The sequence below is a fragment of the Pituophis catenifer genome, unplaced genomic scaffold (assembly GCF_029215685.1).
Source record: "Pituophis catenifer annectens isolate HBS135680 unplaced genomic scaffold, rPitCat1.0.hap2 SCAF_1, whole genome shotgun sequence".
NCBI classification, from domain to species: Eukaryota; Metazoa; Chordata; class Lepidosauria; order Squamata; family Colubridae; genus Pituophis; species Pituophis catenifer.
This window is the reverse complement of record NW_027256881.1, coordinates 153,520,277-153,543,312: the sequence shown is the minus strand read 5'-3', so window position 1 is coordinate 153,543,312 and position 23,036 is coordinate 153,520,277. Positions and strand designations below refer to the sequence as shown.

The 23,036-nt window shown below is 35.3% G+C and overlaps 1 protein-coding gene across 2 annotated transcripts in view; it reads left to right on the top strand.

The window, feature by feature from the left end:
• The window catches only part of APLF (aprataxin and PNKP like factor), a 35,080-nt gene extending 13,625 nt beyond the window's left edge, over positions 1-21,455 (top strand). For both annotated transcript variants that reach the window (XM_070933065.1, XM_070933063.1), the window contains exons 6-9: positions 2,783-2,905; positions 11,727-11,773; positions 14,925-14,966; positions 20,765-21,455. In XM_070933065.1, the coding sequence (XP_070789166.1) occupies positions 2,783-2,905; positions 11,727-11,773; positions 14,925-14,966; positions 20,765-20,970 (418 nt within the window). In that variant the 3' untranslated portion in view covers positions 20,971-21,455. The remainder of the gene's footprint in view (positions 1-2,782; positions 2,906-11,726; positions 11,774-14,924; positions 14,967-20,764) is intronic.
• Positions 21,456-23,036: the final 1,581 nt, after the last annotated feature.

The window sequence follows — 23,036 nt, the reverse complement described above, 5'->3', positions numbered from 1 at the left end:
TCAACTTTGAGCCGATCAAGATTGAACTGGCTGTGGGTAGAGTTAGCCTGCAATATTGCACTGTAACCACTGAGCCACCAGGGCTCCTTTAAGGCACTAACAGTTATACAACTTGAGAGTTTGTTTAGCATACTTTCATTTGTATCTATTGATTAATGCCGTTCACCTTCTCACATTTTTAAAACAGAAATTTAAGTTCTTTTAATATGCAATTCCAAGATCCTTTCCTGAGAATACTGTGTATCTAAGAATTGAAATATTGCGATGCACAGTTTACTCAGTATTATCAGTATTGCAGTTACATGATGTGCTGATGTGTAATTTACATGTGTAATACTGGAAAAGAACATCAGTGTTCAAAGTAATGTTCAGTAATTTTTAAGAATCTCTATATTCTATAAATGATAAGTGCAGTTTGTTCATACAGTATGCACAAAGTTTAAACTGCTCCAGAAGTTTAGACTGGAAGAAATGGTATGCAAAACAAAATATTGAAATACGATGGTTCTCTACTTATTTTATTCTAAATGGATTGAGTTTCTTTATAAAGAAACATATGGGAAAGAACTATCTATACAGGTAATCCTCGATTTAAGAATATTCATTTAGCAGTCTTAAATCATGTTTTTCAGTGCTGTTATTATTTCTGAACAGTTAATAACAGCACTGAAAAACATGACTTAAGTTCAGTCCCTTTTTTTAGGACTATTGCAGTGTCTCTGCAATCATCTGATTGCCATTTGGGCACTGGGATGTATTTATGACAGTCATAACATCCTGGTATCATGTGATTGCTCTGCAGCCTTCCCAGCTGGCTTCCAACAAGCAAAGTGAATGGGGGAAGCTGGATTCACTTAATGACAATGGCAAAAAAGGTTATAAAGTTTGTCAAGATCATGTGATGATTCACTTAACTGCATCAAATTGTATTAGTGATCAGAGTTCCAGTCCCGTGTGGTGTTAATTCAAGAACTACTTGTATATTGAAAGTATTTAAGAAAAATGGAATGCATCAAATTATTATTGCAGCCATTTTATTTGATTTCATATACCTATCAAAATAATTTATACCATTGGAGCTACCTTATATTTATTGTTCTGAAAAACATCTCTGAACTCTTAAATAACTTCCATGGAAATGTGTATGGCTGTTACTAGTATTTGTTTATGGGTACTACAATTAGTTGCATAAGAAGTTTGTTTTGAGTTTTCTGTCAAAACAGTTTGTCTCTTTGTAACAATAACACAATTACAAATAAAGAGTATTTAGTCATATATAGTTGCATCTTAAGAGGCTTCTGTTTGTAAATGCTGTAAAAACACTTCTCTCAAGGTGAAGTTGATTCTCATTCTTTTAGAATAAATGGTAGGGAAGAGGAAAAGGTAGAATGCCTCTTGAAGAGCTGTTTCTCTTTGCACACGAAAAGTAGACTGAAGCAATTAAAAGATAGTCATTAACTATTGACTCTTGAGCAAAATCAGGTGCTAGGAGAAGTGCATAATATCAGATTGTGTTTTCACTTTTAAGTTTTTCCAATCACATAGGGAGGCACATAGTTTCCATATGTGATTCTTACATGGTATTACAAGCATGCTGTATATGCATGCAATCTATATGCATATTGTAATACCACATAAGAATAGATGAACATAAATAGTATCCTGTTAAATTAGAGCCCTGTTCCATCTTGTCCAGCAGTTGGTTCTCTCAGTGGCTAGCCAACTGCCCAAGGAAGCCTACTAGTCTCCCAGCAGATGGCCCTCAGAGGCAGTCACATTGCCATCAAGGCCAATAGCCAGTGATCCCCACGACTTCCTTGAATTGGTTCAATCTTTTTTTTGAAGTCAGCCAAAATGGTAGCCAGCTCCACATCTTGTGGTAAAAGTCTATGTCTTAACTGATGTTTCTGTGTTTTGATCAGGTTTGATCTCCAGTGCAGTAGATAAATATAGCAAATCCACTGTGAACAAGTACATTCAGAGCTTGGAGAGCTGGAAGGATAGAGAAATTTGTCTGAGTTTTAAAATGCACAATATTGCTATTCTTCATGTGTTCATCAGGACTAGCATTGCCAGATGGATGCTACAGATAGATAGAAAGAGAGAGAGAGATAATACAATATAGAGCTTTATAATTCTGTAAAAATTTACTGCCTTTTCAGTTTACACTGTTTCAAGCTTATTTAACATAAGATTTATGAGAGACAGTGTATTCTCTGTCTCCAGAAAATTTAATTTAATTTATTTTATCTAAATATATAAAAAATATAAAAGCAAAATCCACTTGCTCAGCATGAAATCTCCAGAATGATAAAGACTACAAACTTGAAATTTGGCACGTACTTTCCTCTTGGCTTCAAGAATCCCCTAATAATAAGCCCAATCGGGCTTTTGAGCGTATGGCAATAAGGCCAAGAGCTTATTTCAGGGTTCAAAAAAATATAAGACAAGAGTCTTATTTTCAGGGAAACACGGTATATATCAAACATAAGATCACCTATCTCACTTACAGAGCGACTAGAGGCAGTTACCTTTGTTATGAAATTCCCTCGTATTGGCATACAGTTCTATTTGGCTAACCCAATTAGGGTAGGTTTCAAAAAGAACTATTTGCTTCCTTTAATTTTAGTTGAAATAGTTTTGTAATATATACTCCTCCTAGTTTTTATTGTTTTATTGTCCTTTGCATTAGTTTAACTGAATTAATGGTGTTATATTTCTCCCAGCTGCATACATTTGAAATATATCTTGATTGTTGACGTAGTATTTCTAAATTTCACAGAAAGAATCCTATACATTTCCAGCAGTTTAGTCACCCTGGTGATAGTGATTATTATGACTCAGAAGCTTTAACTCAGGTTGATAATGATAGGCCTGAATGTCCTTATGGAACAGCTTGTTACAGGTAAGAATGATCATTTAGAATAATTTCAAAGTTTGGATGATAAATATTTCATTTGCATGTTATGGCATTGAGAAATGCCAAATGTACTTTCTACTGATTGACTCAAACGTAGCACGTATACAGGTATGACTTACAACAGTTCGTTTAGTGACTGTTCAAAGTTACAACGGCATTGAAAAATATGACTTATGACCGCTTTTCACAATTAGGACCTTTGCAGCATCCCCATGGTCATGTGATCAAAATTCAGAGGTTTAGCTACTGGTTCATATTTATGAGTATTGCTGTGTTCCAAGGTCATGTAATCATCTTTTGTGACTTTTTCACAAGCAAAGCCAATGGGGAAGCCACATTCACTTAACAACAGAGTTACTAATTTATCAACTGAAGTGATTCACTTAATAACTATGACAAGAAAGGTCGCAAAATTGGGCAAAACTCATTTAACAAATGTCCCACTTAGCAATAGAAATTTTGGGCTCCACTGTTGTAAGTTGAGGACTACCTCTATTTATGGGAATTGTGTAGACCCAACTTTTTACCTGGATAAACATTACATATGATTATCTAAGTTGTTATTAAAGGTTCACTACAACCTAAAAAATCTAAAATACAAGATTTCAAATCACAGAAAAAATACCAAAGCAAAAAGCTGTGAAGACCATTCACCCAACCTGTTGCTGGAAGAGATTATAACAATTGCAATCAAATACTGTATGAGTGAATCCAGCTAGACACAAGTGAGAGCCTTTGTTGGAGCTTACCTTGTGACAATAAGAGTAGTGAGAAAGGCTTATTTCTCCATCCTTATTGCATTTTCCAAGTGTTGGCCAGTAGCCCTGTTTAGGGCAACCCAATCTCTTCTGAGTTAGGTGGGATTGGTGGAGCATCTGCAAGGTACCTGTGGTGGGTGTTCTTCATACCTGAGAGATAAAATAGCTTAAGTGATTTGACCAAGTAGAATTTTGCTATATATTCCAATTCTTTTGGTTCTAAGTCCTACTTTTAATTTACACTTTACAGCAAATTATCTTTTACAAAGAGTCTTGGTGGGCCATATTTTAAAAGCATAAGTTCCATAGAGTACATTTTTAAAAAAATGTGTATTACAAAGGACAATTATCCAGTATTTTTTTTAATTAAACAGTTGCTTACCTCCCATTCAAAGCTTTTTAAAACTTGATTTTACATTGTGGCTTTTCTATATGACATATCTGGGATGATGCTGTTTTACAAAACAATGATGGAAATTTCTAAAATTTTGGAATATTTTAGCTGAAAGCTAACCCTTTAGAGCATGGGTGTCAAACTCACAGCACCACATTGCCGTCATGTGATGTTTAGTGATGTTTTTCCCCTTTGCGGAGCTGTGATGGATGTGACGCATCTGGCCCGCAGGCCGTCAGTTTGACACCCCTGCTTTAGAGCATGTGCTATTGGGTAGAATTCTTGTCTATCCCTTCAGTTTTTGTTTGATTTACATATCAGCTATACTATCTGGATTCTTCTTTTTGTTTGCCATTTTTGTCTTTGGTGTCATGCAGAATTTATTGATTCTTTTTATCTCTGGAAGATTAACTTTTTTTATTTAAAAAGTTTTAACAATCATTACAACAATTAGTTGTAAAATTAGTCTGATATTTGTTTTGAATATAGTCAATCCATCTTCTCCATTCCAATATATATCTTTCATTTGAATGGTCCTTGAAATACGCTGAAATTTTGGCCATCTCTGCTAAATTCACTACTTTTAGTGTCCATTCTTCAATAGTAGGCAAGTCTTCTTTCTTCCAGTACTGTGTCACCAAGAGTCTGGCTACTGTTATTAAATTTAAAATCAACTTAGTCTCTATAACAGTACAATCTGTAATTATGCCTAACAAAAAGAACTCCAGAGTAAATTTTATCTTCTTTTTGAGAATATTTTGAATAATCCACCATATTTTTATCCAAAATGCCTTAATTTTTTTACATGTCCACCATATATGATAATACGTGGCATCATCACATTCGCATCTCCAACACTTAGGTTGCACACTTGGATACATACAGGCTAACTTTTTAGGATCCAGATGCCATCTATAAAACATTTTATAAAAATTCTCTCTTAAATTTTGGGCTTGCGTGAACTTCACATTTCTAACCCATATTTTTCCCATGTTTCCATCATTATTGGTTCTTCAATATTTTGTGCCCACTTTATCATACAGTCCTTAACTAACTCCGTTTCTGAATCTATTTCTACCAACGCATTATACAACCTTTTTATGTGCATTTGATTTTGATCTCTAATCTGTTTTACCAGATTCTCCTCATTTTGCAGAAAACCAATTTTCTGATCTTCTCTCCATCTAGCTTGCAACTGTACATATTGAAACCATGTTCGAATTGTCCTTTCTTCTCTTAATTGATTCAAAGATTTTAATTGTAGTATACCTCTTTCCTTGTTAAGAAGCTCTTTATATGTAATCACATCCTGCCTTTGCTCTACACTTATATTCTCTATCGCGTGTCTGGATATTGCCCACAATGGTAACCTCTCGTTTAGTTTATACTTATACTTTTTCCAGACACGCAATAGAGCATTCCTTAATATATGACTTTTAAAAGTCTTTTTTTTTTTATTGAAAAAGTTTTACAAATACATTTTCTCCCCAGTTTCCCCCCCTAACTCTCCCTGACCCCCCCCAACCCTCCCTAACCCCCCCTAACCCTCCCCTTCCCCCAGGACTTCCACAAAATATAATCCAAATCAAAATCACATTTTATAAAACTTGAACCCCTCCACCACCTGTGTATTTTTCACAACTTCACAAAATTCAATTATTCTATCCCTATATAATACATTCAGTTAAAAGCTATCTGCTATTTCCTAGTTTGATATTTATTCTGCACATAATCTATCCACTTTTTCCACTCCCATACATAAGTCTCTTGTGTCCGATCTTTTAGATATGCTGAAATCTTCGCCATCTCTGCAAAACTGGCCATCTTCAAAGTCCATTCTTCAATAGTGGGCATAGCTTCATTTTTCCAATATTGACCTATCAGTAATCTCGCTGCTGTTATCATATACAATATCAGCTTTACTTCACCCAATGTAAAACCCTTAACTATACCCAATAAAAACAATTGTGGAGAAAACTGAATTTTTTTCTTCAAAACATTTTGCATAACCCACCAAATTTTTATCCAAAAAGCCTTCACTTTCTTACAAGTCCACCACATATGGTAATATGTGGCATCTAAGCAATCACATCTCCAGCATTTTGGTTGAACATTAGGATACATACACGATAATTTCTTAGGATCTAAATGCCACCTATAAAACATTTTATAAAAGTTTTTCCTCAAGTTCTGCGACTGTGTAAATTTAACATTCTGAACCCATATTTTTTCCCATGTTTCCAACATCACTGGTTCTGCAAAATTTTGTGCCCACTTTATCATACAATCTTTAACCAGTTCAGTTTCTGAGTCCCTTTCTAGCAAAACATTATAAACCTTTTTAATATGCATTGGACCTTTCTCTTTTATATGTCTAACCAATTCTTCTTCATGCATCATTATACCAGTTTTTTGGTCCTCTTTTCATCTCAATTGAAGTTGATTATACTGTAGCCAAGTTAAATTAATCCCTTCTTCCAACAGCGTTTCTAATGTCTTCAGTTGCCATCTGCCCGCATCTGTAAAAAGAACTTCTTTATATAACCCCCCCCCCCGAGTGACATTATATTTGTATTCCACATGATATGACCAAGATCCAGCCATAGCGGTATTTTATAATCCCATTTGAGTCGGTGCTTCCTCCAAACTCTCATCAAAGAGTTTCTAAGTATGTGGCTTTTAAATACTTTATCCACTTTGTTCTCATAAAATAAGTATGCATGCCAACCAAGTTCAAGATCATAGCTTTCTATATTCAATATTCCAGTCTTTTTCCTTCCAAACCAATCACTTGCTTGCGTCAAAGCTGCTGCTTCATAGTATAGTTGTAGGTTTGGAAGTTTAAGGCCTCCCCTTTCTGGAACATCTTGCATAATTTTCAGCTTAACTCTCAGCTTTTTCTCATTCCATACAAACTTATTCACTCCACTTTGGCATTCTCTCAGTTGTTTATCACTTTTAAGCACCGAAATCATTTGAAACAAAAAAAAAAAAATCTTGGCAAAACGTTCATCTTAACTGCTGCTATTCTTCCAAGTAAAGACAGCTGCAGTTTTTTCCAAGTCTCCATGTCTTTTTGTACCTCTCGCCACAACATCTCATAATTATTTTGAAACAATTTTATATTTGATTCTGCAACCTGAACTCCTAGATATTTAACCTTTGGTACTATTTCAAAACCTGCCTTGCTTTCTAGTTCCTGTTTTCGATCTTGTGTCATATTTTTGACTATCATCTTAGTTTTTTTCTGGTTCAATCTAAATCCTGATACCATACCATATTCTTCTATAATGTCTTTCATCTGGATTATTGATTCCATCGGCTGTGTTAGGGTAACAACCAGATCATCTGCAAATGCCCTTATTCTGTAATCCTCTTGCCTTATCACTATCCCTTCAAAGTACTCGAGTCCCGTATTGTGTTCAACAAGACTTCTAATGTTAAAATAAATAACAATGGGGATAACGGACAACCTTGTCTTGTTCCTTTTTCAATACTAAAATTTGTTGTCAAACTTCCATTAATAATAATTTGTGCCATTTGTTCTTGATAAATTGCTGAAACCGCCTGTATAAACTGATCCCCAAAGTCCATCTTTCTTAAAGTCTTTAATAGAAAGTTCCAGTCCACTCTATCAAAGGCCTTTTCCGCATCCAGGAAAACCAGCACTGCAGGGATCTGTTTATTCTTCTCAAGATATTCCAGTAAATCTATAATTTGCCTTACATTATCCTTCATATATCTGCCTTCTATAAATCCCGCTTGATCATGATGAATCACCTCTTGAATAACTGGCATCAACCTGTTGGCTAATACTTTTGCAAATATTTTATAATCATTATTCAGAAGAGATATTGGTCTAAAATTCTCAGGTTTTTTAGGACCTACTTGCTCTTTCGGTATCAATGAGATATAAGCTGTTTTCCATGATGGGGGTATTTTACCCCCTTGTTGTATACTACAAAATAAGTCTTTAAGATGTTCAATCATTTCTGCTTGTAAAGTTTTATAATACACTGCAGTTAAACCGTCCGTCCCTGGTGCTTTAGCTGTTTTCAATTGTTTAATTGCGGCAATAATCTCCTCAGCTGTTATAGGATGATTCATTCTCTCCTTTTGTTGACTAGATATTTTTGTAACTCTTCTTTTTTCTAAATATTTCTCTATAAGTCCATTCTGTATATCATCTTTAGCATATAATTTGGTATAATAATCTAAAAAAACTTCTTTAATTAATTTTTGTTGAGAAATTTCCTTCCCTCCACTGTCAATACTATCAATAACCCGTGTACTCTGCCTCTTCCTTAGTGTATAAGCCAACCATCTGCCCGGTTTGTTAGCGTTACAAAATGTGTTATGTTTCGCAAATTGTAAATTTGTTGCTGTTTGTTCCGCCATAAGCATTTGAAATTGATCTTTCAGAAGTTTTATAGCTCCTCGTATTCTTTCATCTGTTGGATTTTTTATAAGTAACTGTTCTTTGTTCTTTATTTCTGCTTCCATTTCAGATCTTTTCTTTTGTCGATTTAGTTTATGTTTAGAGTTCATATAAATGAGTACCCCTCTCATGTATGCTTTACCACACAATTTTCAAGATCAATCTCTTTTTTCTGGCTCTGCTGGCTGGGAGGCTGTTGTTGAGGCTTGTGTATGGGGGATCCCGCCCCTGCCGCCTTCACATCCTGTTTAGTCTGCTTAGAAACCATTCTGCCTCGTAGTCTAGCTTTTTCAAAAAAGGAAGTCTTTTTTCCCTTTCCTCCTCCACAAAGCCCTCTGAAAAATTCCCCAGGTTTAGTCAGATTAAAGGTGAACTTAGAACAGAATCAGGCTTGTTTTAAAAGAGATTCCCTTTTCCTTCACTTGTTACAGACAATGCTACTTTGTAACTTGTTGAAATAGCTATGCAAATCCACTTTTGCTTTCAGCTCTCGTTAACATTGAAGCCGGGCGCCATTTTCAAGAGACTTTCAGTCTTTTATTTTAAAGTTAGTTACAGGGCTAGTATGAGTACTTGCAGTTTCGTGATTCAGGTTCCGATTCCACCCTGTTTGTTTTTGGAGAATTCACTTTGTTTTCGATAAAAAGGTTGGTCCTGCCGCCTTGTTCTACGATGTGTAGAATTGTCCTCGCTGTCCGGAGCCTCGGCGAGCTGAAAAGGGAGCCGCGCCTGTTTCCTCCCCAGAAGCAAAGGGGTGCTATCTGGGGCTTCACAGGGGCTCTACCTGACTCTCGCCGGCTCTATTCACGATTCCTCAAGGATTTGGAATTTTCCGAGCCGCTTCTCCTTGTTCGAAGCGGCTCTAACAGGCAACGGGGCTGGCGGTCCGAAGAAAGACTGTCTGTCGGCGACGGAGACCAAACCGGAAGTCCCGACTTTTAAAAGTCTTGTCCATTTTCTTATCATATAATAAATAAGCATGCCACCCATAAACCAAATCATATCCCTCAATATTCAATATTCTTTCTTCTGTTAAATTCATCCAATCACTCATTGCTGATAGGACAGCTGCCTCATAATATAGTCTTAAATTAGGCATTTTGAGACCTCCTTTTTCACGTATATCCTGCATTATTTTTTGTTTTATTCTCGGTCTCTTCCCTGCCCAAACAAAATTATTAATACCCTTCTGCCATAACTTCAAATTCTCAACTTTTTTAAGTATTGGTATAATTTGAAAAAGAAACAAAAACTTAGGCAAAACATTCATTTTTACTGCTGCTATTCTTCCTAACAAGGATAATTGTATTTTTTTCCAGTTTTTCATCTCTCTGTATTTTTTGCCACAACGGAACATAATTATACTTAAATAATTTCGCATTTAATGTCATAATAGAGACCCTTAAATACTTAACTTTTTTTACAATTTCAAATCCTATTAATCTTTCTAATTCTTCTTTTTGATTTGTAGTCAAAGTTTTAGTTATTATCTTCGTTTTCCCTGCATTTATTTTAAATCCAGATACTTGTCCATATTGATTAATTATATCCATTAGACCTACAACCGACTGTAATGGTTGGGTTAAAGTAACAACCAAGTCGTCTGCGAATGCTCGTAATCTATAGTCATACTGCCTAATCTTAATTCCATTTATTTTGTCCAACCCACGTATCTTACTTAACAAAAATTCCAAAGTCAAGATAAACAATAATGGAGACAAAGGGCATCCTTGTCTTGTTCCTTTTTCTGTATTAAAAGTATCTGTTAAACTACCATTAATTATTATTTGCACTGTTTGTTTCTGATATATTGCCTTAATAGATTTTGTGAAATGTTCTCCAAACTGCATCTTTTCTATTATTTTCAATAAAAATTGCCAATTCAATCGATCAAATGCTTTCTCTGCATCAAGAAATATCAGCACTGCAGGGATTTGGTTGTTCTTCCCCAAATACTCCAATAGGTTAACAACTTGCCTTACATTACTCTTCATTTGTCTACCATTTATAAAACCAGTTTGATCATTATGAATCATTTGTTGCATGACTGTCATTAACCTATTTGCTAATATTTTAGCAAAAATCTTGTAATCTGTATTTAAGAGTGATATGGGCCTATAATTTTTTGGCTGGGTGTGGTCTTACTCCTCCTTTGGAATCAGAGAAATATAAACTGTCCTCCAAGATGGGGGTACGTCTCCTCCAGATTGTATATTAGTAAATAATTCTTTGAGTGGTCCCACCATTTCTAACTGCAAATGTTTATAATAAGCAGCTGTCAAGCCATCCGTCCCCGGAGCTTTACCCACTTTCAACTGCTTAATTGCAAACATAATCTCCTCAGAGGTTAGATTAACTTTTTATTGACTTTCCTGCAGAGGAAATTCTGTTACACTGAGGTGCCTACGGCAACAAGAATGCCTTTCAGAAAGAGGATCTGAAAATTTTCCACCACTAATGAGCATTCATTTTGCTTCATTGATTTAGCAGAAAGACACAGCCAAGGCTTTTGCTCATTACCAGTAGCTCACTAAAAGGTCACAATGGATTGTTCTTCTTACTTCCCATCATAGGAAATAAGTCTTATCGTGACTTCAACAGCTTTGGATTCCATAATAATAATTTCAGTGCAAAAGCCATCTAACTGACCTTCTATTGGGATCCTCAGCAAAGTTGGGTTTAATGGTTCAAGCCTCAGTAGATGGCATTCAACCATCCACACTGGGCAAACCTATTGTTCTTCCCTCAAAGCTGAAGAACAGCAAGTCAAACTCACTTATTCCCCCCCACCCCGGCAAATCTATTACATACCTTACAGCAAAGAAAAATTCTCCATTGCTTTATTTATGGAGCCTCCAATAATGACAAAAATCAAGGGATAACAGTTACTTCTCTTGGCCCCCCCACCCGGCCCAATTACTCATCAAGGAGAAATCTTAGGCATAGGAGCCTATGATAGATGGAGAAATACTTGGAAGCTTTACCAGTAAAGATAGAACTGGCTAAAGTTGCCACTCCCCTAGGAAATGAATGGTTCAAAAGTTATTTTTTCAAAATGAGAAAATCATACTTCCAGTATGATTATAATTGGTGTGCTTCCCTTTGAAACAAAGATGAAGAATTGTTTGCTTTGTCTTTTATTTTTCTTTTCATTTGAAATTTCAGGTGACTAGATGGAAACTCAGGTTCATCTTCTCTAACTGTTTCTCTTTGCAGAAAAAATCCACAGCACAAGTTGGAATATAAACACACAGCTCCTCCAGGTAAAATGCTTTTATTCTAATGTATATGAAGAACAGATCTTTCTTAATGTAACTAATGAGGTAAAATACTAAAGATTGTGCCGATAGAGATTACACTGGGATTAACAGTGAAAAAATAAAGATAATTACACTGGGATTAACAATGGTATAAAGATGATTACACTGGGATTAACAGTGGAATGATAAAAGAAAAGGTTGAATTAGATTATATAAAGAAAATATATCAATGGATATAATGTATTAATTTTTATTAAGATGGATGGTATCATTTGAGAAAATTGATAGCTATAATAATTGGGATATTGTTTAAATACATATAACAATTGTAATAATTTGAACATTTTTCACTTAAGCAAAAAAAAAAAATTGAAATAATATATGATTATGATTTATAAACAAAAATTACTTAATTGATGTTCATATAAATGGTATGGTTAAATAGATAGAATTTAGGGAAATAATTGGGAAACTATTAAATAGCATTATTTGAATTAAGAACTATGCTTAAAAGTTAAATTGCTATATTTTTAAGATTAGTGATAAGATTTAAATTTGATAAAGTAATAATGGAATAAAGATTTCATGAGCATTACATAAAGTAATAAATGTAAGGAAGTTTTAGAAATGGAAATAACTTTGGAATATAAACATGTTTGAACTGTATTGTTAATAGTGAGGATTTAGGGTAAGAATTGTGAAATGTATTATTAGGTATTAATTGAATTAAGATTTAAGGTGGGTTAATAGAAGGGTAATTATATTGATTAAGTAAATATGAGTAAACTTTTTCTATTAGTTGAAATATGTGATTTAAGATTAAGAAATACGTGTTATGGCAAAATAGAATATATAAAGTTTTGTTAAAGATGACAAAAAATTGAACAAATTGATGACCGGATCAAAGCTCTGTTCCGAAAAGATGTAATTTGTATGTTTGGGAAAAAAAAAAAAACTTTTTGCAAAAAAAAAAAGACTGTGCCGAGGTAGAAGTGTTGTTGCTTCTGTAGTATGGCGCAATTCTGCTGGAATGGGAATTGATGTGATTTTTGGAAATTCAAGATAGTTTGATTTGGCTTTTGACTATAAATTAAACAATCAAAAATAATGTTGCTTGTTAAAATTACTAACATAATACATTAAAATATAGTGTATTTTAGTAAAATTAACAGATATTAAAGACTGAACAGAAGTGTCATTTGAAGCAAGTTTGGTGAGCATTCTGGAAATCTCAAATTACTTGCCAGCTAACAAAAAGGGTTCTCTTCTGAGCTACGATACATTTGAATTACTATAAACACTTTTAGGTCCAATGGTTAAGCCAAACAAAAAGAATTCATGGCAAAATTGTTAATTTTTGCATCCAGCAGAATATTAAATCAAGCAGATGTAAGGACTTATCCATAAATTGGCAAAATGTATTAACTAAGCAATTGGCAAGGGAGAAGGATAAGCTGGTCAGTTATGATAAGAGTGGAGAATTATATTTAAAATATAACTGAATTCTGTTGTCAAGGATGAATTGCTTTAGGTTTAACCAAACTTTCTTAGAACCAAATGAGGTAGCTGTTAAGCTGTAAAATTTAAAGCTGCTGTAGATTACTAGCTGCCTTCCATAATGACATAAATTTACAAGGTTAAAGAACTCAGGCAACTGTGAATGAAAACTAATATGAGCCAAAATTTTAGGGAGCAAAGCTGTATGTGAGACTCTACAAAAATTAGACCAGATCCTAATCTTAATGTGGAATTAGATACTTATCAAGGATTTTGCAGCAGGGATTTAAAAAACTAAATTAGACAGTTTTTATATAATTATAGTAACACATTTGCACTCCATATAAAATATCCTGATATATTAAATATAATTACACAGATTTTATTCTTCTTGTGACTGGAGTAAAACTATTGCATTATCAATATATAAAAAAGGAGCTTACTGTATATAGTAAGAAAGATACGAGGCAACTTTGGCAGGCAGGAGAAGGGTATAAAAAATCAAGATGATGGGCATGACAGCCTTTTTAAAAATATGGGATGAGATACATGAAAAAGGAGTGGGACTTTGATTATGTAATTTTTGTTGCCAGGATGCTTTTGTTTATTAGCCCCACCTGTGTGAGTGTCTCTGGCCAGCTATATTCCAGTCGTGTCCATAGAAATAGCTTGAAAACAATAAAGTATGAATTTGCCATGGCAGAGTAGAGTATTTCAAACCCTTAATCCCAATAAAAAACAGTATGAGGCCCCTTTCCTTTTTGCTACAAATCTTGACAAAATTTGAGTAATACAGTCCCCTAGTAGTAAGAGGCAAAAAGATCTGTTTTGGTTCTTTCATTCTAAAAACACTTCAATCTCCTTTATAACCTAAGTTGGCATGAGATGAAGTCTGCAAGCTCTTAACCTCTAAAGTTGTCAACTGTGATAAAAAGAAAACAATTGTTTTCTCCCAAAGTCCTATCATCTGCTGTTTCCTGTAAAAATCAGTGGTGTTAGTATCAATTTTAGGTACTTAACTATTTGCATATTTCTTTTCAAGTATGAACAATCAAGTTCATCCAGGCCAAGAGCTGTCATCACTTCCCATGGTTTGAATCCTGTCTTTCAGTTTCCCAATTGCAAAGCAATGTTTACATCCCATCTCCAACTTCTTACTTTATAGTCACATGCATTCCATGAAATTTGCCCTTTGACGGGTTTGCTTCTTTGTAAAGTGTTTAGAATGTACACTTGGACCCATCTGTCATAAACAGGTGTTCTCCTTAAATGCTTTTAAAATGAATGGAATGTCAAACTGGTGGCTATGGTATGAGTCAGGAATAAAATTTTCAAGAATTACTGATGCATCTTTCCTAAAAATTAAATATCACTATGGATGCATAAGGTGATTGGTTTATTGGGTAAAAAAACCTGAAACTGGAAGAGCCCTGATACAGAACATGTTTGGCTGTTCAGTGAACCAAAATAAATAAAAGAAGTTACAAAACCTCTTCCTGCGATTTGGGGACGATATGAGAATGGTTACAACTCCTCCAAAGAGGTGCAGATAAGTAGGAGAATTTTTATAGGTGTTCTCTTTCAGTTTTCAGCTTTAATAAATTTCATAGCAGTTTGGATTGTTTTATTGGTAATAATTTCTTTTTCTTTTCTCTAGAATCTGAAAGAAGGCAGACAAGATCAAAAGTTACAAGAAAAGGTGAGATTCTGTACATTTTCAAAAAGCACTGGCCTATAAGCATAGATGAATTCAGTAATTAGCTTTGGTCACCATCCTACCCAGATAAATTAGTATAAAAATTACTAAATCCATCATTATAAAACAAAGATAAAATGGCTTCGAGGGGAAGTCCTAGTTTGTTTATATAGGTGATACTGTTCAGATACCCTATAAAATTAGAAAGGAAGTTCATTTTTCTCAGTTTCCTAACTTTATATGGATGTGCTAGGTACATGTGCTTTGTACAGGTAATCCTCAATTTACAACCATTCGTTTAGTGATCGAAGTTATAACAGCACTGAAAAAAGTGACTTATGACTGTTTTTCACACATAAAATTATTGTATGATCTCATGATCAAACTTGGGGCACTTGGCAACTGGCTAAATTTATGACAGTTACACTGTCCGAAGGTCATGGAATCACCATTTGTAATCTTTTCAGCTAGCTTCTGACAAGCAAAGTCAATGGAGAATTCATTTAACAGCCATATGATTCATTTAACAACCGCAGTGATTCAGTAAACTGTGTCAGAAAAACCCATAAAATGTGGCAAAACTCACTTAATAACTGCCTTGTTTAGCAATGGAAATTTTGGGCTTGAGTGTGGTTATAAGTTGAAGACTAAACTGTATACCCTTAAAGAAGTTCCCCTTATGTGAATAATGATATATTTTAATATGTTCATGTAGATCAACATTTCTGTAAGTATACCAGTTCTCTTAGGTAAAAAGAGATTAATTTATTGTAATGTAATGTAATGTAATGCTTGGATTTGACATTTGGTTTATTTTGCAAGCAGTTTGAGCATAATAACATGAAATAGTGACCTTTTTAAATAAGTTTCTTGTGGCTTTGTAGACTTAGCTGTGAAACATCTTAGCAATTATAGAAATGACCTGTAATGTATCCAAATATCCACAATACATACAACTTTTTAAAGTAACTTACTATTTGGAAGCCAAATTACCAATAGCACTTTTATTGCATAAATTTATTGGGAAAGGAAGAACTGAGAATTTGTATTTTCCCCAAACATCTTTAGCACACATGATATTAATTTATAAAATTAATTTACTTAACTGAGGCTGAGAAGGATGAGAATTAACTTAAAAGTTCTATGGTAAGAGTGAACAAATGTTTTCTAGAAGTGGGACAAACATTTTGAAATTTGCTTATTTTGATAGCTGAAAAAGTTGTTGAAGAGACATAATCAGATAAGTGCACTGTTGCTGCTGTTTTTTTAAAAACTTCCACCCATGACTTAATCACATAATTTAATTTTGGGGTATGTTTCTTAGAAAGAGAACTACTGTTGTACTAGAGAAATAATTACCCATAGCAACTTGAATTCTGCAACTTGAATTCAGGTTATGTCAGGCTACAAAGTTGACATCCTGGTAGAAAAAGAACATAAAACAAATAATGAAATCAAAGGATTTATGGAAATTGAGTTTTATTATTACTATTACTATTATTATTACTATTATTATTACTATTATTATTACTATTATTATTACTATTATTATTATTATTATTATTATTATTAAAAATACAGTATATTAGCAATTCAATAGTTAGCTGTTGAAGGTGCTTCAAAGAAGTAACGTTCAAATAGAGCTAGATAAGACGGAAAGAGACAAAATTGACTATATGAGATTATTTGTTTCACTCTGCAGAGGGAAAGAAAGGGACAGTTGCTCTTGAAATTGTAAAGCAGGCAAGAAGAGGAAAGAAGATTATGCTTCTTTACATTCCATTTAAGTACTGGTACTGTAGAGGAAGCAGTGATCCAGTGGTGAGGAGAGAGGAAGCCAGACTTATGAAAGGATAGAGAGGGCAGAAAACAACTCGAGTGAAAGAAGTCTTGATTACATTAGAATGCAACAAAGAGGACTTGGAGTTTCTCATCATCCAGCATACAAGATGTTCTCTTTTCTAAGATAGTAGAAGATGTAATCACATTCTGTCCCCGACTGCCTGTTCTTGCCAACTATATCGTTTCAGGCAAAATGATGAATGAAAAGTAAAATGGGATTACCAGAGCAAAATTGTGATCAACTCACTCACTTGTCTAATGCTTCCTCGTATTTCTTCTGAAGGTTAAAAAGCTTATCAAAAGTTAGAGCTGATGTTTTGCATTTCACATAATCCTTTTCAAATGTTCTTGGTAGAACTATGTGACTTGGCTAAAGTCTCTGCAGTCCTGCCGCAGTAGTTTTGCATTATATATTGTGATACAGGAAATTGAAAAGGCTATTCTTAGGAATGCTTCAAAGAGAGTTTTCATTCCAGGATATCTGACTTGTATGTATCTTTAGAGAAAAAAAACAAATTCATACTGACACACTTGGGAAATTGAATCATTTTTGTATACAGGGTACTCCTCAATTTAGGACCACAATTGAGCCCAACATTTATGTTGCTAAGTGAGACATTTCTTAAGTGAGTTTTGCCCCATTTTATAACCTTACTTGCCACAATAGTTAAGTGAATTATTGTAGTTGTTCAGTTAGTAACACGGTTGTTAAGTGAATCTGGCTTCCCCATTGACTTTGCTTGTCTGAAAAAAAGCTGATCATGTGACTCTGGCATATTGCAACCATCATAAATACGAACCAGTTGCCAAGGATCTGAATTTTGATCACATGATCAAGGGGGTGCACTTTTTTCAGTGCCACTGTAACTTTGAAAAGTCACTAAATGAACTGTTGTAAATTGAGGACTACCTGTATAGTAATTCTTTTTTTTTTCAAGAGAGCCTTAGGAAAGAAAATTAAACTGACAAAAAATTTAAAAACAGCTTTGACTAACCCAGAATAGTACAATATATACATATCTTGAGGCTTCTCATCTAAATGAGAATTTTTTAAATATGATAATATCCCATCTATTACATTGAATGTGTAAGGTCTAATTATCATTAGTACTGTGCAAAGTTATTTTGTTTCAGTAGTTTGTAAATTTCTGATTTGTAAAGTGGAACTTAAAACCAAAGACATTGAGATTAAAATACGCTTTTAGGCCAATAATTTCTAAAAATATCAATCTAAAACTACCAGATTTTCCATAAGTAATTATTATTGTTACAATGCCAGCTAATATTTAAAATAGTACTACAAGTCCTCACTACTAACAAATCACTACTTCTCCAGAAGAGTAAAATTTGTCTATATGCTATTGGCAATGCCAGCAAGAAATACTGGCTGGTAAAACTGTGAATATTAGACTCAGAAAAAAAAGTTCAGATGGGTTTTAGTTGAATAGAATAGAATAGAATAGAATAGAATAGAATAGAATAGAATAGAATAGAATAGAATAGAATAGAATAGAATTTTATTGGCCAAGTGTGATTGGACACACAAGAAATTTGTCTTGGTGCATACGCTCTCGGTGTACATAAAAGAAAAGATTATGTTCATCTTGTACTATCAAGAGCCTTGGTAGTACAGTGGTCTAAGGCACCCTGTTATTAAGCTGGTTATTAAGACCAGCTGCCTGCAATTACTGCAGGTTCGAATCTCGCTAAGGCTCAAGGTTGACTCAGCCTTCCATCCTTTTTAAGGTAGGTAAATTGAGGACCCAGTTGTGGGGGCAATAAGCTAACTTTGTATAAATATACAAAAGGATGAAGGCTATTGCTGAGCACATTGTAAGCCATCCTGAGTCTCCGGGGAAGGGCGGCATATAAATCAAATTTTTTTTAAAAAAAGAATCATAAGGTACAACACATAATGATATTCATAGGGTACAAATAAGCAATCAGAAAACAAAATATAAATCGTAAGGATACAAGCAACAAAGTTACAGTCATACAGTCATAGGTGGGAGGAGATGGGTGATAGGAATGATGAGAAGATTAATAGTAGTGCAGACTTAGTAAATAGTTTGACAGTGTTGAGGAAATTATTTGTTTAGCAGAGTGATGACGTTTGGGAAAAACTGTTCTTGTGTCTAGTTGTTCTGGTGTGCAGTGCTCTATAGCGTCATTTTGAGGGCAGGAGTTGAAACAGTTTATGTCCAGGATGCGAGGAGTCTGTAAATGTAAATCACAGCTCTCTTTTTGACTTGTGCAGTATACAGGTCCTCAATGGAAGGCAAGTTGGTAGCAGGAGTGAAATCTAAATTTTTTTGCTACCGGTTCTGTGGGTGTGGCTTAATTAGTGGGCGGGCTTGATGGTAAGGTGACTGGGTGGGTGTGGCCAAGTCAATGTCACTTCTTTGCCCTTTTTTAACCTGCAAAACACAACACAACACAACTGGCTCACCCACAATGTAAAAGCAGCTGTGCTAGACCCAAAATGGCCCCCGCAACAAGCAGGAACCTCACACAGCCACAAGAAGCCCAAAAAAAAACAACTTTCACACTTTACACACACAAAATTCCACATACAGCTTTGTGAGATTTTGTCTGTTTGTGTAGTTAGAGTGAAACACTACAGAAACACACTAAATCTCAGAAAGCTGCACAAATATTATTTTATTTTAATTTATTTTTATATAAAAGCAGCTAAATTTAAAACTTCCTAAACTTTAAATGGCTAGGTCTAAAAAAAGAACAACTAAAAAAATCCCCAATTAACTATTTTTTTAAAGCTCCCAAAGGGGAAAAAACTTACCCAATAGAACAGGGGTCTCCAACCTTGGCAACTTTAAGACTTGTGGACTTCAAACTCCCAGAATTCCTCAGCCAGCTTTGCTAGGAGTTGAAGTCCACAAGTCTTAAAGTTGCCAAGGTTGGAGACCCCTGCAATAGAAGGTACAAGGCAGGCAGATAGAGCTGCTCTCCGCTGAGCTTGATTGCAGGCAGGGAGATTCAGTTGCTTGCTGATGCAATGGATTGCAGGTATTACAGCAAGTGAAGCAAGGCAGGCGTTGCGATCAGCAGCTAAGGTAAGCAAGCTGGAGGCTGGGAGGGGGGGTGAGGGATTTTTGCTACCGGTTAGCAGGCAACTCAGCTGGGATTGTCAGAGCTTGGCTCCTCAGAGCCATTTAAAAGAAAAAAAGCCTCTGATGATCACACGGCTCAGCTGGGCATGGGGGGGCGGGGGCAGGGATTTTTGCTACTGGTTCTCCGAACTGCCCGCCGGCATTGCTACCTACTCGCCCGAGCCGGTCTGAACCAGGAGCATTCACCCCTGGTTGGTAGCAATTGTTTTTTCTGCAGTTCTAATTATCCTCTGAAGTCTGTGTCTGTCTTGTTGGGTTGCAGAACCAAACCAGACAGTTATAGAGGTGCAGATGACAGACTCAATAATTCCTAATGATATTAGTTAAACATTTTTATTGCCTTTCATAACAGTAGGCCACAAGAAGTCAGAGAGGAATTTGGTGGCTATCAATGTGGAATAGTGACAATCAATTCAATTAGCTTTTGTGCATAAAAATGGATTTTCAAATTTGTTTAGAAATTGAGATAAGATCAAATACTTTCCAAATCAGAATTTGAGTGGTTTGCATTGAAGAGCATTAAACTGGAGTGATCCCATTATTAAATACGATGAGATACCAGTGGACCTGTTCTCTTGTTTCACTAAGTAGATTGAAGAGGCAAAGCTGCATCAGTTTAATACTGTATACATATTTTCATGCAGTTTCGGATAACTATCGTTTCTCACCTATCCAAATTGTGTTTCCATATTGGTGTAAAAAACTAATTTATTTGAACATCAAGTATGAACTTATAACATTTAGTTTATAAAACGGGGTATATTACTCTCATTTTGCATTGGACATGGAAACCCAAGATTTTATTTTTTATTGTTGAAAATTATATAGTAAGAAGTGTTCTTGCGGATGACAGTGATGATGGTGAAGCAAATGAATACAACTTGAATGACAGTTTTATAGATGATGAAGAGGAGGAAGAGTGTGATCCTACTGACGAAGATTCTGATTGGGAACCAGATTTTCAAGACAATGATGGTGAAGATATGGACATGCTTCTCAAAGAAGCACAGAATTTTGTTAAAACCAAGAAGTAACTGCATTCAAATATTTTGATAGCGTTTATAAAGCATCATTCACAATATGAAACATGTATCCCATTAGGTAATAATGTCACTTTTTAAATAGTGACTTACTTTAATTTTACTTCATAAAATTGGATTATATATGTACATTTTCAAAATGTCATGACTCCATAGCTGATAATGCTTGTGGAAAAATCTTATGTGTTAGGGAGTACATTTAAGATTGTGGGATTAAAATCACTTTTGTAGTGATAGATATGGCTTTGTGATTTAAAATGATGAATGCTTTCCTAAACTTTGTATTAACACATTTCATTGCACATATGGATAAATAGTAACTCCATATGGCACTAATTTGGATTTCATTTCTTTATTCTGTCAGATTGATAATAAAGCTGTAAATAGTAACTGCATTTTCTTGTAATATGCTATTTAACATTACAAGTAATATTATTTCTATTTGAAAAGAAAGTATATAAATTTATTCTGAAAGACAATTATGTTCCCAATCTCTCTTCAATATTTTAATTTCTCTGAAGCAATGTTTGAACTATTATATTCAATGGGCTGAAGCTGAAACATCCTAATTTGATCAGCTTTACACTGCAACATCATAAAATGTCTGAATTGCACTTTGGATCTATTGTATGCGGATAACAAGTATGAATATCAAGAAAAGATTCCATCTGTTATTCTCCTGGGCAAAGCAGTAAACTCTGGCAGACAGTGTCCAAAGTGCAGTATTTTCCTAAGATGTCAGAACTGTATTGCAAGACCTTTACAGTTATGAATTTTAGCTCTAAAGAGCTGGGAGTCAGTAGCTCTTCACATCTTGTGTTAAACTATAGTATGATTTGTATGGTTTTGGCACCTCATGTTGTGCAAATCTAGCATTTCTGGACTTTGTGGCTTAGAGTAAGGTGGGAATCTAGCCAGTATTTCATGTACTGTTTCCAAGTCACAAAGAGAATACTGCAAGCTTTAATTTATTTGAGCTTTATTTTCACAGCTTTTAATAGTGGTTTTAAGAGGTATGGGCAGTTTATTTTTTATTCTATTTAACTCATGGGATAAAATAAAAGAAAATATAGTTTATTCTCCCACTCTAATCCCCAATTCTAAAACACTATTAGGGTGGGGACAATTCCATTTGTATCTTTTGGAAGAATAAAAAAAGAGAAATAACTTATACTAATATAGGAGAGGAGCAAATAAAACAACAGATGTCTCATATAGGAAGGAAGGTGTCAGAAATATAAGATGCAAAGAGGCACAATTAGAAAATTAAAGTTGCTCCAATGTAATAGAGTATGTTGCCCATTTTAATTGGCTGAGACAAATGAGGCGTTGGTCTTACTGTGAACGCCGTTTCTCCGGGGGCTGCGGAGTGGGTCAGGAGTGGGATGATCCAGATGGTCTGATCAGATACTGAGTCGAGTTGATTTGGCCACGCCTCCTCACGGCTCCCTCGTCTCCAGTTAATTTGACGAAGACGGATCTGAAAGACAAGCTCAGAAGTTAAGCACAGACCGCAGGCTGGGAGGGGCTGACCCACTCCGCAGCCCCTGGAGAAACGGCGTTCACGGTAAGACCAACGCCTCTTCTCCCAGTAGGCTGCGGAGTGGGTCAGGAGTGGGACATACCCAAGCTCGTCCGCTTCATGGGTGGGAAGCCTGCAAACTTGAGGTTCCCGCAGCCAGGTGTACCTGTTGTAGGACTCTACTGCCGAAGGAGGCATCGGTTGATGCGAAGACGTCCAGGCGATAGTGCTTAAAAAACGGCATAGAAGTCGTCCAGGTGGCTGCTCTACAGATGTCTTCGAGGGAGGCTTGCGTGGCCCAAGCAGCAGTGGTAGCTGCGCTGCGCGTGGAGTGTGCAGTGATGTGTCTAGGTGCAGGAAGAGCCTGCGCCTCGTAAGCCCGGGCAATACATGCCGGGATCCAATGACCCAATGGTGGCCGAAGACACTTTAGAACCTAACGAGGTAGGCTGGAAAGACACTAAGAGGGCCTCGGATCGTCTGGAAGGGGCAGTCCGCGAGATGTATATCTTAATGGCTCTGTGGACGTCTAAGGTGT